Source organism: Pinus tabuliformis, chromosome 4_1 (genome assembly GCF_031772625.1).
Source record: "Pinus tabuliformis cultivar Carrire ecotype Pingquan chromosome 4_1, CPIR1, whole genome shotgun sequence".
Classification (NCBI taxonomy): Eukaryota; Viridiplantae; Streptophyta; class Pinopsida; order Pinales; family Pinaceae; genus Pinus; species Pinus tabuliformis.
The window spans coordinates 450,861,578-450,874,682 of record NC_142303.1 but is presented as its reverse complement, the minus strand read 5'-3'; the positions used below and the strand labels follow the sequence as shown (position 1 = coordinate 450,874,682).

Here is a 13,105-nt window from a genome sequence, read left to right as displayed (position 1 = left end):
TTGGCATTATGGTCCTTGGTGACAATGCTTATGATTCATCTTGCTATTATAAGTTGGTCACATGATCAGATGTATGGTTGATTCTCTAATGATGCTTGCATGAAGTCTTTATTATCCTTGGCACATATATGGATGAGGTTGGCTGATTTCGTGGATGATTATTCAAAGTCGCATTGTTGGAGACATGATGATGATGAGTTACTCATATGCATTTCATGATGATGTTGACATGAGCAAGATGCATGATTTCTTTCTTGGCACAAATGGATGAGGATTGTTGGCTGGATACAAGGATGATTATTCATACATATGTTGATTGATGCTGATGCTTTCATTTGATGGCTCTTGATTCATGTAGATCTGGATGGTTATGAGTTGATGTTGACAGATACTATGGAGCAGATTATACAGTGCTGTTGTTTGTCATGATCTTTAGATGTTTGGAAGGTAGTAGCAAGACTCATGTTGTAATAGTCTATCTATTATCGTCATCTCTTCAGGTCATGTAACGGCCTATGTCCCCCCACTATGCATAGGATGAAGATGTAATGTATTTGGTTTTCATATTTCTAATGTATTCCCACTTGGTTGGATGGATGATCCTTATTGTGATGGGTGATGGATGTATGTATTTTATAGAGTCATGTTCTTCTTGTAGAACATCTTTTTGCAGACCTTGCTTACAGTCAGGGGGAGCTTGAGCATGAACATCACTATATAGCAGAGCAGACATCTCAGCTTGTTCTCAGAAAGACCATTATCAGATTGGAGCACCATGTCATATTCAAAGGGGGAGCTCATTCAGAGACTTCAGCAGATCTGGTTTATAGTCAAAGGGAGCATGTTCTTAGGGGGAGCATACCCCTTTGCCCTTGATGTCAAAGGGGGAGAGTGATCTGGTGTTGTTGCCATCAAGTCCAAAGGGGGAGATTGTTGGCATTATGATGCATGTGTTGTACTTGATGGCAACCCCCCCTCATAGAAGACCATCTCACTTATATACATTCAGAAGAGATATCAGATGTAACATAATACATAGATGCAGGACAGCTCAAAGGAATCAAATGGCAAGCTTTGCCATCAAGTCCAAAGGGGGAGATTGTTGGCATTATGGCTAAAGTGTTGTCCTTGATGGCAACCCATTCAGGTGGTAGTTCACTATTCTTCAAGTCAGCAGCAGAAGTTGATGATCAGCTCTCATTTTATTGAAAAATTAAGAAGGACGCAGGCAATTGGTTCAGAAAGTGCGTCCCCGCAGGTATACCATGCAGAACCCGCGTCCAGGGACGCCGGCCAGCCGTTCAGGGGGTGCGTCTACCCAGTGCACACATTTCAAGGCAGAGAAAAGCACGTGGGGGTTTCTTGTGTGGTATCTAGCCGACGGTTTTGTGTTTCTATGGTGTCGGCTCGTAGTATTGTTCCTTGATTTGAGGAGGAGATTGCCTATATAAAGCAAAGGAGATCATTTGGTTTGAGCATGTCTTTTGTTGAATATCTTATGAGGTGAAATTGGTCTAGATCTAATGAAGGCGAATCTATTAATGGACCGAGATCTCTTGGCGCATGTTCAGATCTGTGGATCTGATTGTCTGGGTTACTTCTAAAGTCTTGAAATCATCTATGCCCGGAGGGACGCAGGTGCAGTAAGGGTTCAGGTGCGTCCGGGACGCAGGAGCGAAGAGTTTCAGGTGCGCCGGACGCAAGGGTTCAGGTGCGCCGGGACGCAGGCAGTTCAGTAGACTCAGTGCGAGGGACGCAGGCTAGCAGTTTAGCAGGGTGCGTCCAGGGACTCAGGCCAGCAGTTGAGCAGGGTGAGTCCGAGACTCAGGCTAGCAGTTGAGCAGGGTGAGTCCGGACTCAGGCTAGCAGTTGAGCAGGGTGCTTCCTTCTCTTAAAATCTTTGTTTATCATTGTTGTATTCTGGGATTGGTCCTATTATTGTTGATCTGGTTATTTCAGTTGATTGGGTGTTTCAGAAGGTTGTTTGAGCTTCAATGTTGTTGTTGGGTCCAGTATGAAAATTGGATGAAATGTGGCCTTTCAGTTTATGGGTTGTGCTTCAGTGTATCCAGTATGAAAATTGATGAAACGTGGTACTTGAAGGAGAGAAGATTGTAGGCCGATGCCTACGTACTAGTATCCAAGCTAGTACAAGAGCTAAAGGAAATCTTTGGAGCATTGTAGCAGGTAGTAGCCTGCGTACTAGTAAATGGATCGGCTAGTACAAGAGCAAAGGGGGTTGTAGCTCCCATACTGGTATAAGGCTGCACCAGTACAAATATTGTAAAAGAATTTTCTTAATAAGAAGAAGATTGAGATGACTTGCAGCAGGTGGTTTTTCTCCCGCATTGGGTTTCCACCTTACATCATTGTGTTCATGTGTGTGCCTTATGTGTGATGATCTACTTTATGTTACTGCATCTGTTAACTGATAATATGGTTGATAATGTTCTAATGCACTCATTGAAGATCGATTAACTTAATCATAAGAAGTTGTGGAAGTAACATATATGAATCTGATTATGGAAATGAAAAAGTTTTATTAATATGATAATACTGATTCACCCCCCCCCTCTCAGTATTATTTCCAACAGTCGGCCCACTCACGGGCGGCCCCACTACCCACATATAAAACATTTCGCGCAATGGTTAAAACAAACCTCTACAAATTATATGCTGCCAACGCAAAGACATATGGCCTCAGGGTTGGAACCCAAGCCACCCACAACAAATTTTTTAGATTTCACCAACACGCCAAGTAGGCACTTTTTGATTCATGCCCGAGTTTTTTTAGATAAACCAAAATTTTTCCATTCGTTAGGGCAGTGAAGGCAGACATGAAAAACTAGGTCATCTGGAACCTTGACGTAGGCATGCAACTCGAGGTAGAACAAGATTCCCTTGGAGGTTGATTTTTTACAGAGGCAGAAGCATGTCAACTTTATACTCATTTTTCTTGGCTTTTTGCAAGGAATTTCATGGTGTAATCATTTTCCTCATCTGAGCAACGTATCTTCAGTCAACTTGCAAAGAGGAATGTTTGTGGAATCATGAGGATTCTAAAATGTTCCCCTGGGGCCAAACTTTCACAGTGAAAAAATCATGCCAACTTTATACTCAAACGAATTAGAATTTCACTAGGAGTCTGATGGCATTATCCATTTTCAGATCTGAGTAGCAAATATTCAGTCAACATGTAGGGAGGAATCTTTGTGGAATCATGAGGAATCTAAAATATTCCTTGAGGGCCAAATTTTGACAATTTCATAACCAAGCCAACTTTATCCTCAAATTACTCCACTTTTCACAAGGAACACAACCGTGAAGTTAGATTTCATCTGAGAAACAAAATTCCAGTCAACCAGTGAGAATGAATCTTTGGGGAATCTTTGAGATTCCTAAGGGTCAATATTCTGACGGTGTCAGAAAGAGGTTGAGTTTATGTCCATTTGATAAGATTTTGTGCTACGAATTCAATGGTGCAGTTCATTTCTTCAGTAGAGTTGTGCATTTTCATGCCATCCTTGAAAGTGGAGGTATATGAAGTAGTGATGCCATGTCTTTATTTTGTTTTTCTGAGATGATGATTTTTTTGTTGAGATCCTTGTTACCATTATGTTGAAGGATACTTGTATGCCACGTCATGTGAGAATTTATTATCTTGTCATGCTGAATGAGGGCCCATATGAGTGAGTGTTCCTATAGTAGAACATCTTGTGGATAGACATGCCACTCTAGTTGAGGAAGTTTATCCTTGTAATGACAAAGAATATCCTATGTACATTATCATCATCTTGCAATATTTAATGAAGCAGCTTCCCCACTCTTGACACCGGGCCCAAAGACGTAACCCACATTGAGTGAACTTCGTTATCAATATGTTTGTGTCCTTTGATTTGATGGTTGTCATTATATTTACTCTTCTTTGAAGTATGCACATGTGGTTTTTAATAATTTTTCACATGCAATAATGCTAACATCACAAAACAAAAAGATCTTAGTTAATTCTGGTAGCTGAAGAGATTTGGATCAACAAGTCTGCAGGGACAATTGGAGGCATGCTACTTATATGGAAAGCAAAGCAAGTAGAAGCAGTTCCACAATGAGAGGGATAAATTATTCATTCTAAGAGGCAACTATAATGATGCAATATATGTGGAAACTAATATGTAAAAGCTTCACATGTATCTGTTTTTGATTTTTTTTGCCGAGAAATACTTTGTGTTTTTATGGGTGAAAGATGTTTCTCATAGGATTCACAATTTAGCTTAGTTTAATACATTGTTACCCCTCTCAGAGCATTTTAGTTGATTTTTATTCAAATCATCTCAATTGTGCTTGTATTAAAGAGAAGTCATAAATCAAATTTGAGTAATATCTAGTTAAAAATAACATATTTGTTAAGTATAATAAATCTTGATTTGTATCTGAATGGAAATGTTTTTTTTTATTATTATTGTTTAATATGATGTTTAAATTATATATATTTTTAAAGATCGATGATTCGTTTTGAATTATTCTAAAACTATTTTTGAAGAATAACGAAATAACAAAATTACAAGAAAATGAAATAACCAATAATTGTTTGAGAATAATGAAAGATCAAAATTGAAAAGAGAATGAAATAACACAATTTACAATAACATCATACTAGCAAACTTAGTGAAAACAAATTTACAATACAAAATTACAAGAGAATGAAATAACCAATAATTGTTTCAGAATAATGAAAGCTCAAAAATGAAAAGAGAATGAAATAACACAATTTACAATAACATCGTACTAGCAAACTTAGTGAAAACAAATTTACAATATTAAAAAAATGTCTTTTTTAAAATTATAATTTATATTTTATAAAATGGAAAAACTCTTTGGCCGAAGATGAATATGTTTCTGATGGGTGAAAGATGTTTATCATGGTATTCACAATTTAGCTTATTTTAATACATTGTCTCCACTCTGCATCTCAGTTAATTCTCATTCAAAGCATGTCAATTGTGCTTGTATCAACTAAAAGTCATATTTCAAATTTGATTAATCTCTGATTAAGCATAACAATATTGTTAAAATATCATGTATCTTGATTTGTATTTAAATGGAATTTTTTTATTTTTATTTTTAATTACTTAAAATGATGCTCAAATTCTATATTTTTTATTGTTTTAAAAATAACTTATTAGTTTTTTACTATTCCAGAACCATTGGTTAAGAATAATGAAATAATAAAATTACAAGAAAATGAAATAACCAATAACTACTTCAGAATAATGAAAGATCAAAATTGAAAAGAGTAACATCATACCAATGGACTTAAGTGCAAAGAAATTTACAATATTAAAAAAAAAAAATATTTTATAAAATTATATTTTATATTTTATAAAATGGAAAAATGATTAATTTCTTATATTAAAAAAAAAGTTATAATAAATAGAAAGAATTATTTATATATAAAAGGGTTTAAATATATAGCAATATTTTTTAATATATTATTATTATTATTATTGCTGCATTGAGAATACTCTATAGTTCAATATGGGGAGATTTCAATATGAGGAGATGTTGTAGTAAAAATTTAGGATAGGGGATATATTGTAGTGTTTATAAATAAGTGTAAACATTTTAACGTTGGTTTAATAAAAAATTAGGACATGGGAGAGATGTTGAAGTGTTTGTAAATGAGTGTAAACATTTAAATGTTGATTCAATAAAAATTTATTTTAAAGGTTTAAATGTCAACTCAATAAAAAAGATATTTAAAATTATATAAGTCCATATTAAGTTTAGAATTTCATGTGACAATTCTTTATATCACATAGATTAATATAAACAGATAAATATATTTACCTAGATTTATTTCCTACCATAATTTAAGCAAGTCTTTCCACCAACATATGTAGCACTTACTAGAAGTACTTACTGAGAGTCAGTACCAAACATTATTTATGCATTTCTTAGCACAAAACTACATTTCTTAGAACAAAAATAAATAGAAGTAGTAATTTGATGGTTCCCTCATTTAACATCTATTTTAACAACAAAAATTTCATATATAAAATACATATAAGATAAAATAATAATTATTCATTATTTATTCATTTATATAATTAAAATACGATTCGCCCTTATATAGGTGTATGTATTATCATATTATATTTATTTATTACGGTGTAAGGCATTCCCTCTGAGAAGAACTCCCCTCCCATGCCTCACATGCCATGTTACACCATTCATTTTGATGTTAGACAATTGAAATATTGTCTTCCATGGGATTGAAAACAGATATTAGTCAATTAGAATGTGTAATGAGATTCTGCCATACAATATTACAGTGCAACACCTTGTCTCCTTCATAGATTCTGTGACCACTCGCACATGAAAAATTCCAGAAACCTCCTAGTTCCTCATATGTTAATGCATCTTCTTTATTTTTATCTTCATGTTTGAAGCGACAATAGGCAGTTGAGATTTGTTGTGGCAAATGAATAGGGATTCCCAGGTTTTTGTGAGCTCAAATGCATTGGAAAATCATAAGTATTGTAGCTTTGTTGTTTCCTAGTTTTTATGATATGTCGTGAATGAATTGAATTAAGGATTTGGTCTCATGATTACGAAATCCTAAGTATGATTTCTGGACATCTACTTCAAAACTTCATTGTGTATTGAGTAAATGTCGATTGTAAACATTTTAGTGCATTATTGGCATATAATTTTTACAATTATGTATGTATTTCTATGCCCAAATTTAATAATATTTAAACTTGAATCAAACATAACGTGTCCTCATATAAATACAAGATCTTACACTCTAATGTTCCAAAAAAACATTATATTAGCTTCATTATCATGAACATGGACCAAGCAACACATTACCTTTATCTCAGAGCCACCTTGCATTACGTGTTGCCCCAAATGAAACATTTTATATAATACGACCAATTATAATCCATTAGAACCATTTTAGAGGTACTGGAGAGTTACAAAAATTCAATCACAACTCCATTGTTTTTTTGTTTTTTTTTTGGGTTTGTTTAGTAAAATTATTTAGCTCAAAGGAAAACCTCCTATCATATTATGGATGGCATCCCTAATGAACCTTGAGAAAATTGGTGTGCCCCTAGTACACTTGTACCTGAAAATACATTGTACAAAGGAAAATTGATCTACATTGCACCTGTTAAAAAAATTCCACCCTTGTCATGCCATGTCCCCTATGTATTCAATTCTGAACCTAGTCCACCCATGCACAACAATTGGCACAACTCAATACTGTATATAAATGTTGTAGATGATGTAGTCATTATGAGGCTAACAACTTTAGAGTTTTTTGTGAATCCATTATTTTAATGGAAAGAAGAATAATTCTACTATTGTTACTTGTCAACTTTGTATCTATATGCAGGTTAATGGTCAGGTGCCCTTGCATTTGATTTGTCTGAATGACCTTTTATAAAAAGCAATGAAATTTTCTTTTGAAATTTGAGTGGAATTTGATCATCTAATTACGATTTGTGCATTTCATAAAGGGTGTTTTCTAATGAAGTGAGGGGACTTCTTGTGTGAATTAACATAGTTCTCGAAAAACACCCCTTCAAGACTTATTATCTTCCTTTTTCCATTAATTCTCCAAACTGCCTTTGATCGAGTAAAAACACGATCACAAATTTTTTTTTCCTATTTTTGTTTGTTATCCTATTTGATAGAGTTTGTAGTTAATATTTTGTTGAGCCACACATTAAAATAGAAGGGTTTACAGTGTACATATTGTAGTGTACATATCTGTATCTCCTTTATGTATAATAGTAGCTAACAGATATTGAGCTAACCCCTCGTTATAACTATGATGAACTTGTGGTTGGCACAAAAATTAATGGATGAAATTGAAAGTTAGTTCAATTTTTTTATGCATGTAAATTTCTTTTATATGTAATAATCATAACCAAAACATCTAATAGATTGGAACTCCTTTGAGCATTTCAAGCATAAAAACATTCTCTTAAAATTTAATATATATCTCATGGAATTTTATTTTCCATCTCCATGTTCTAGTGTATGAGCATTGTACTTGCCTATTTTGTTTTATAGGAATGATTGTTGGGGTAGAGAAGAAGCTCTCTTGTAGCATGGAGTGACAAATAAGTTCCTTGTTATTCTTGTTGTGATTTGGTATTGATTCATTATAATGAACTATAGTTTGACTGAATTTTATAAGTTCATGTTATCATGAACCTATTTGTGTTCATTATGATATCCAATGTTATCCATTATCCTAGCTTACAAACTTATTAAAGAAAGGGTAGCTTTAACAAGAAATATGATAGGTTATAGACAAATATCCTATTAATATTAGAGATGTTAGACTATTCTTTTGGAGTAAATTGACTTTTATAAAATTGTGAAAAAAGTCTTTGGCTACAATGTTTTACGAAGAAATGTAAATTTTGGTCTATTAGGTCCTCGAGTACCTTGCACAATCTCCTAACGATCGTTCATTCTCTCCAATGGGGCCTTTATGTAGTACAACAAGGTACTTTATGATAATTTTTCTAAGTTAAATTTCATTATGGTTACAAAACTTGGTTTATAGTCTCGAAGTTATAATAACTGACATAACCAATTTTTCTTCCTCAATCAGAGGACATTGATTTATCTCATTCTTACTATGAACCACATATATCCTGATTATGACGTTAGTTACTTCGTTTATATTTTCTTTTTAAATTTCTAAATTCTTGCATTTTACAAGGGTTGTTAAACATGAAAGGATAATTGGGTAATGTCAATGTAAGCTTGTTGGGCTATATGGAAATCTGTGTATATCTGCTTTTCCTGTATATTGGAAATGCTATTTAAGGATACGAGATTTCGCGTCTCTCCCTTTCCTATCATATTAAGAATCTTTTAATTAGCACTGTTGGGATTTGAAAGAGAGGCTACCTGATCAGTCTTGGATGGCCAACTGTGGTCCTTTACACTTTGCATGAGAAAATTCATACTTCATTTCTACAATCCTTCTCATAATGACCAGGGATATCACTCCACATTCATGTGGAGGACCATGCGGGAAGCCACTTGACAAAGGGAACAAGACACCAGAGGCTCCTTTCCCACATAAATGTACTCTTCAATGCCATCCATGTCCACACCCAACTTGCACAACAATGACCCTCCCTCGGCCCTGCCCATGTGGTAAAACAATGATGACAAGGAGATCCAACGATCATAATTCTACTGAATCATCATGTGGAAAGAAGTGTGAGAAGCCTCTCGAATGTCGACGCCATTACTATGAGAATATTTTCCATGAAGGTCCTTGTGATCCTTGCAAGCTTTTGATAAATGATGCTTCATGATTTTGTGGGAAAAAAACAGGAGAAGATAATTTGAGGAGATGTGGAGATCATGGGTGAATTAGATTCGAAGAATGGTGTGTTTCAATGTGAGAATGTGTGTATGAAGATGCTTTCATGTCAAAATCACAAGTGTAGCCAGAGATTCCATCCTGGAGAGTGTGGAGTATGTGAAATGTTACCTGAGAAGATTAAGTCTTGTCCCTATGGTAAAACCCAGTTGCAAAATAATCAGAGGAAAAGTTGCATGGATATTGTGCCAACTTGCTAAGAGATATGTGAAAAGGTTCTTCCTTGTGGAAAACATTTTTGAAGGATTTCCCATGTGGTTCTCATGATATTTTTTGCAACAGGCCTTGTGGTAAAACAAGGCAATGTGGAATCCATGCCTATACTAGGACCTGCCATTTACCTCCCTGTGACTCAATCTCATCATCATCTATTAGAATGTCATGTTGGAAAATTTGTGGAGCTCCAAGGAGAGATTGCAAACACACTTTCATAGTTCCATGTCACCCATATACTCCATGCCTCGATATAAGATGCAAATCTCCAGTACAAATATTATGTTCCTGTGGTAGATTAACATCACAGGTGCGATGTGATGCTAGAGGCAACTATATGGAGACTTATCCAGTTTTTGAAGCCTTTCTACACAAATTGCCTCCTCCTCGCCTTTCTACCCAAATTGCCTGCTCCTCTTCAACCATTACAGTCACATTTAAGCAAAGTGCATGTTAGGAAAAGACAATTTGTCTGTAATGATGAGTGTGCCAAGTTAAAGAAGTATGCCTTTGCCCTCTACACAACAAAGACTAATCTATCAGGGTTGAATTCATAACTAGACAGCCAAAATGGGTCTCAGATGTTGAGGAAAGATTGAGATTCTTGGTTTTTTTTTTTTAAACAAAATGCATTCGTTTGCATGTTTTAAGTTCAATACCCAACGAGAAAAGGGATACATTGAAGCTTCTTAGAGAAAGATGTAAGCTCTCTGTATATTTTACAGGAAGGGATCCAACACGTGTTTTGATTGTACAAGCTACAAAAAAACTCAAAAGCCCCTCTACATCGTTGCATAAATTCCAGGGGTTCAATTCCTGTAATCGGGTAGGTGTGTCCTTTACATTTCAAATCATATCATCTCTATTATGGATCTGAGGCTAGTCATTTTCCTATTTGATTTACCATGCCATGCAAACATGAAATCATTGATATTCAGGTTTGGAGGTGAGTGTGAGCTAGTGTGGCTGAATGGCAATAATGCATTAAATATATTTAAAGATTACACAAGAGCTACAATAGCTCTTAAGGTTATGAATCATGCTTCTGCATATCAAGGGGCTAATGAAGCACCTGCGACAAACGTAATGCCCATCCATAGTGTATGGAATACAACGAAATGATCGTACAACTGAACAAACTCATGCATGGAAAATAAATGAGCAAAGGTATTGGAGATTTAAGGAAGCTCTCACATCATGTATATTGTAATGGTAATGCCATAAAAAAGCATGTTTCCATGGAAATTTTTATGGTAATGCCATAAAAAAGCATGTTTCCATGGAAATTTTTATTATGAAATATGTTAAAATTTGTTATTAATTAAATGATACAATTATTTGTTTTATTTTTTTTTTTATCCTGGCCAACTCACACCAAGAAAATATAGAACACAATCACCCATTTCAAGAAGAAATATGGAAGAATCGTACCAAAACAACTTTAATTTTGAAGGTAACAAATCATGATCTATTTCTTCATTCATGCTGGCATAATTAAACATCTTTAACTTGAACATAAACCTCATTATTTGTAAGGCTGAAAAAAGAAGTAAGATTTCATTGTAGCATGGTCTTTTTCCTTTTGTTAATATATATATATATTTTTTAATTATTAAAAAAATATTAATTAATGTTATATACTATCTCTTTAGTGCGTTTCTTTGGCAAGATCAGGTGCAATTACCAATTTATCAATTTATTTGTCTTAACATATCATTATTTAATTTATATATATACTATTACATTCACTTAGATTCTGAAATGAAATAGTTCCCTTTATTAACACGTAATCATAGAATTTATATATTTACCTTGAGTTAATAAAGCAGTCACCATAATTTTGTTTATTTACAATAATTTTGTCAATGAACTGAGGATTGGCTGCTCCTTCAATTACGAACCCTCAATTAATTCAAATAAAAGGATACCCCAAATGATTGACGATGAGATCGACGATTTCACCATGCGTTGCTACTTTGATTAAGAATTGGTAGAGATGCGCTCCATTAAGATTGATGATTTCGGGATGCGCTACTACTGCAGCTAGGGATGCTTGATGAGTTATGGGATAAGATGAATTGTGGAGTCAAAATCAACATCTGTGTGCGTTGTACTCAGTTTGTTTGTAGACAAAACCAATCATGTGGGGACTTGATGTGCCCCTTCATGTACACGTTGACTTCATACGTTTACAAAATAGATTCTTGTCGTGAACCATGGACTGGTGGAGAGGCACAGTGTACACGGGGAAAGGTCTCTAGAACCCTTCACAGTTTCCTTCACGTTTTAAATATCGCTGGCACAGTCCTCACCTCATAGTTTTTCGGCGATCACAATCAATACGCGCTTCGACCATACATATAAATATTCGCCTCCACATCTTAAATCCTCAACACAATATGCATCTTCATTTCATTTGAGATTTTCAGTTCAGTAATGACCAACGTCTACGCCTCACACTGCAACATATCTACTACATTGTGATTCACTGTTTTCCCTCCAACGGCACAGCGTTCGCATTGCGTCACTAGTTATGGATAAAGCCTCCCAAAAGCACAGTTCCCGGTCTCCATCAGACGAAGATCGCCAGCAAAATCGCCGCCAATTTAAGGGAATCAGATTGCGAAAATGGGGGAGTTGGGTGTCTGAAATCCGGATGCCCATAACCAGAGAGAAGATATGGCTTGGGTCATACAAAACCGCCGAGCAGGCCGCCCGTGCTTACGACGCCGCAGTGTATTGCCTGAGAGGCCCCAACGCCAAATTTAATTTCCCCGATTCCGTGCCCGCCATTCCGTCAGCATCTTCACTTTCCCGTCAGCAAATTAAGATTGTCGCCGCCAAATATGCCTTGGACGAAATCCCTTCAACCTCGCCCTCTCTGCAGAATATCACAAATTTTAAGAACAAGGTGAGTGAGAAGCCGGTATCGCCATCACAACCGTCATCGGTTTCAGAAATGGAGTGGGCATGTGACAGTGGACAGATCTCCGAGGCGCTGGACTTGGGGTTGGGGGAGTCTCCCTTTGAGGAGAATGGCGGCCTGAATTTGGAGAAAATCCAGTCGATTGAGGAGGCGTCATTATGGGAGTTCATTCCAAGTTGGCAGGAGGAGCAACAAGACGAATACATCTTCTTTGACCCCACGGATTTGTGGAGCTTCTCAGACATTTAAATTCTTAGAGTTTAACGAGGTGGAGGAGTTGCCATAGAAAATCGTTAAATTTTAAAATTTCATTTTAAATTTTTTTATAGTACTGAATCCATTTCCACCATCAAATTTAAATACTATCTCTACAATATTTTTTGAAATTATTTTACTTAAATTTCTACCACAATTCTTCCGCCTCATTAAAGGAATAGTATACTGCTCAAATCCCAGCGACATGCATGATTCTTTCTTTCTGTCGCTTTGTCGGGTGAGCAGGAGGCTTCGATCCAATTGTCAAAATACTTTTCCAATTTCTTGGTATT

General features: G+C 35.4%; 1 protein-coding gene across 1 annotated transcript; it reads left to right on the top strand.

Annotated features, from left to right (window-relative positions):
* The first annotated feature begins 12,118 nt into the window (after window positions 1-12,118).
* LOC149176295 (uncharacterized) lies at window positions 12,119-12,806 on the top strand. Its single transcript, XM_089421426.1, has one exon. It carries the CDS (start codon window positions 12,165-12,167, stop codon window positions 12,804-12,806), a length of 642 nt encoding a protein of 213 aa, XP_089277552.1. The 5' UTR covers window positions 12,119-12,164.
* Window positions 12,807-13,105: the final 299 nt, after the last annotated feature.

What these genes read in the sequence shown, in the direction of transcription:
- LOC149176295 (XM_089421426.1), top strand. Translation starts at nt 12,165, where the DNA reads ATGGATAAAGCCTCCCAAAAGCACAGTTCCCGGTCTCCATCAGACGAA.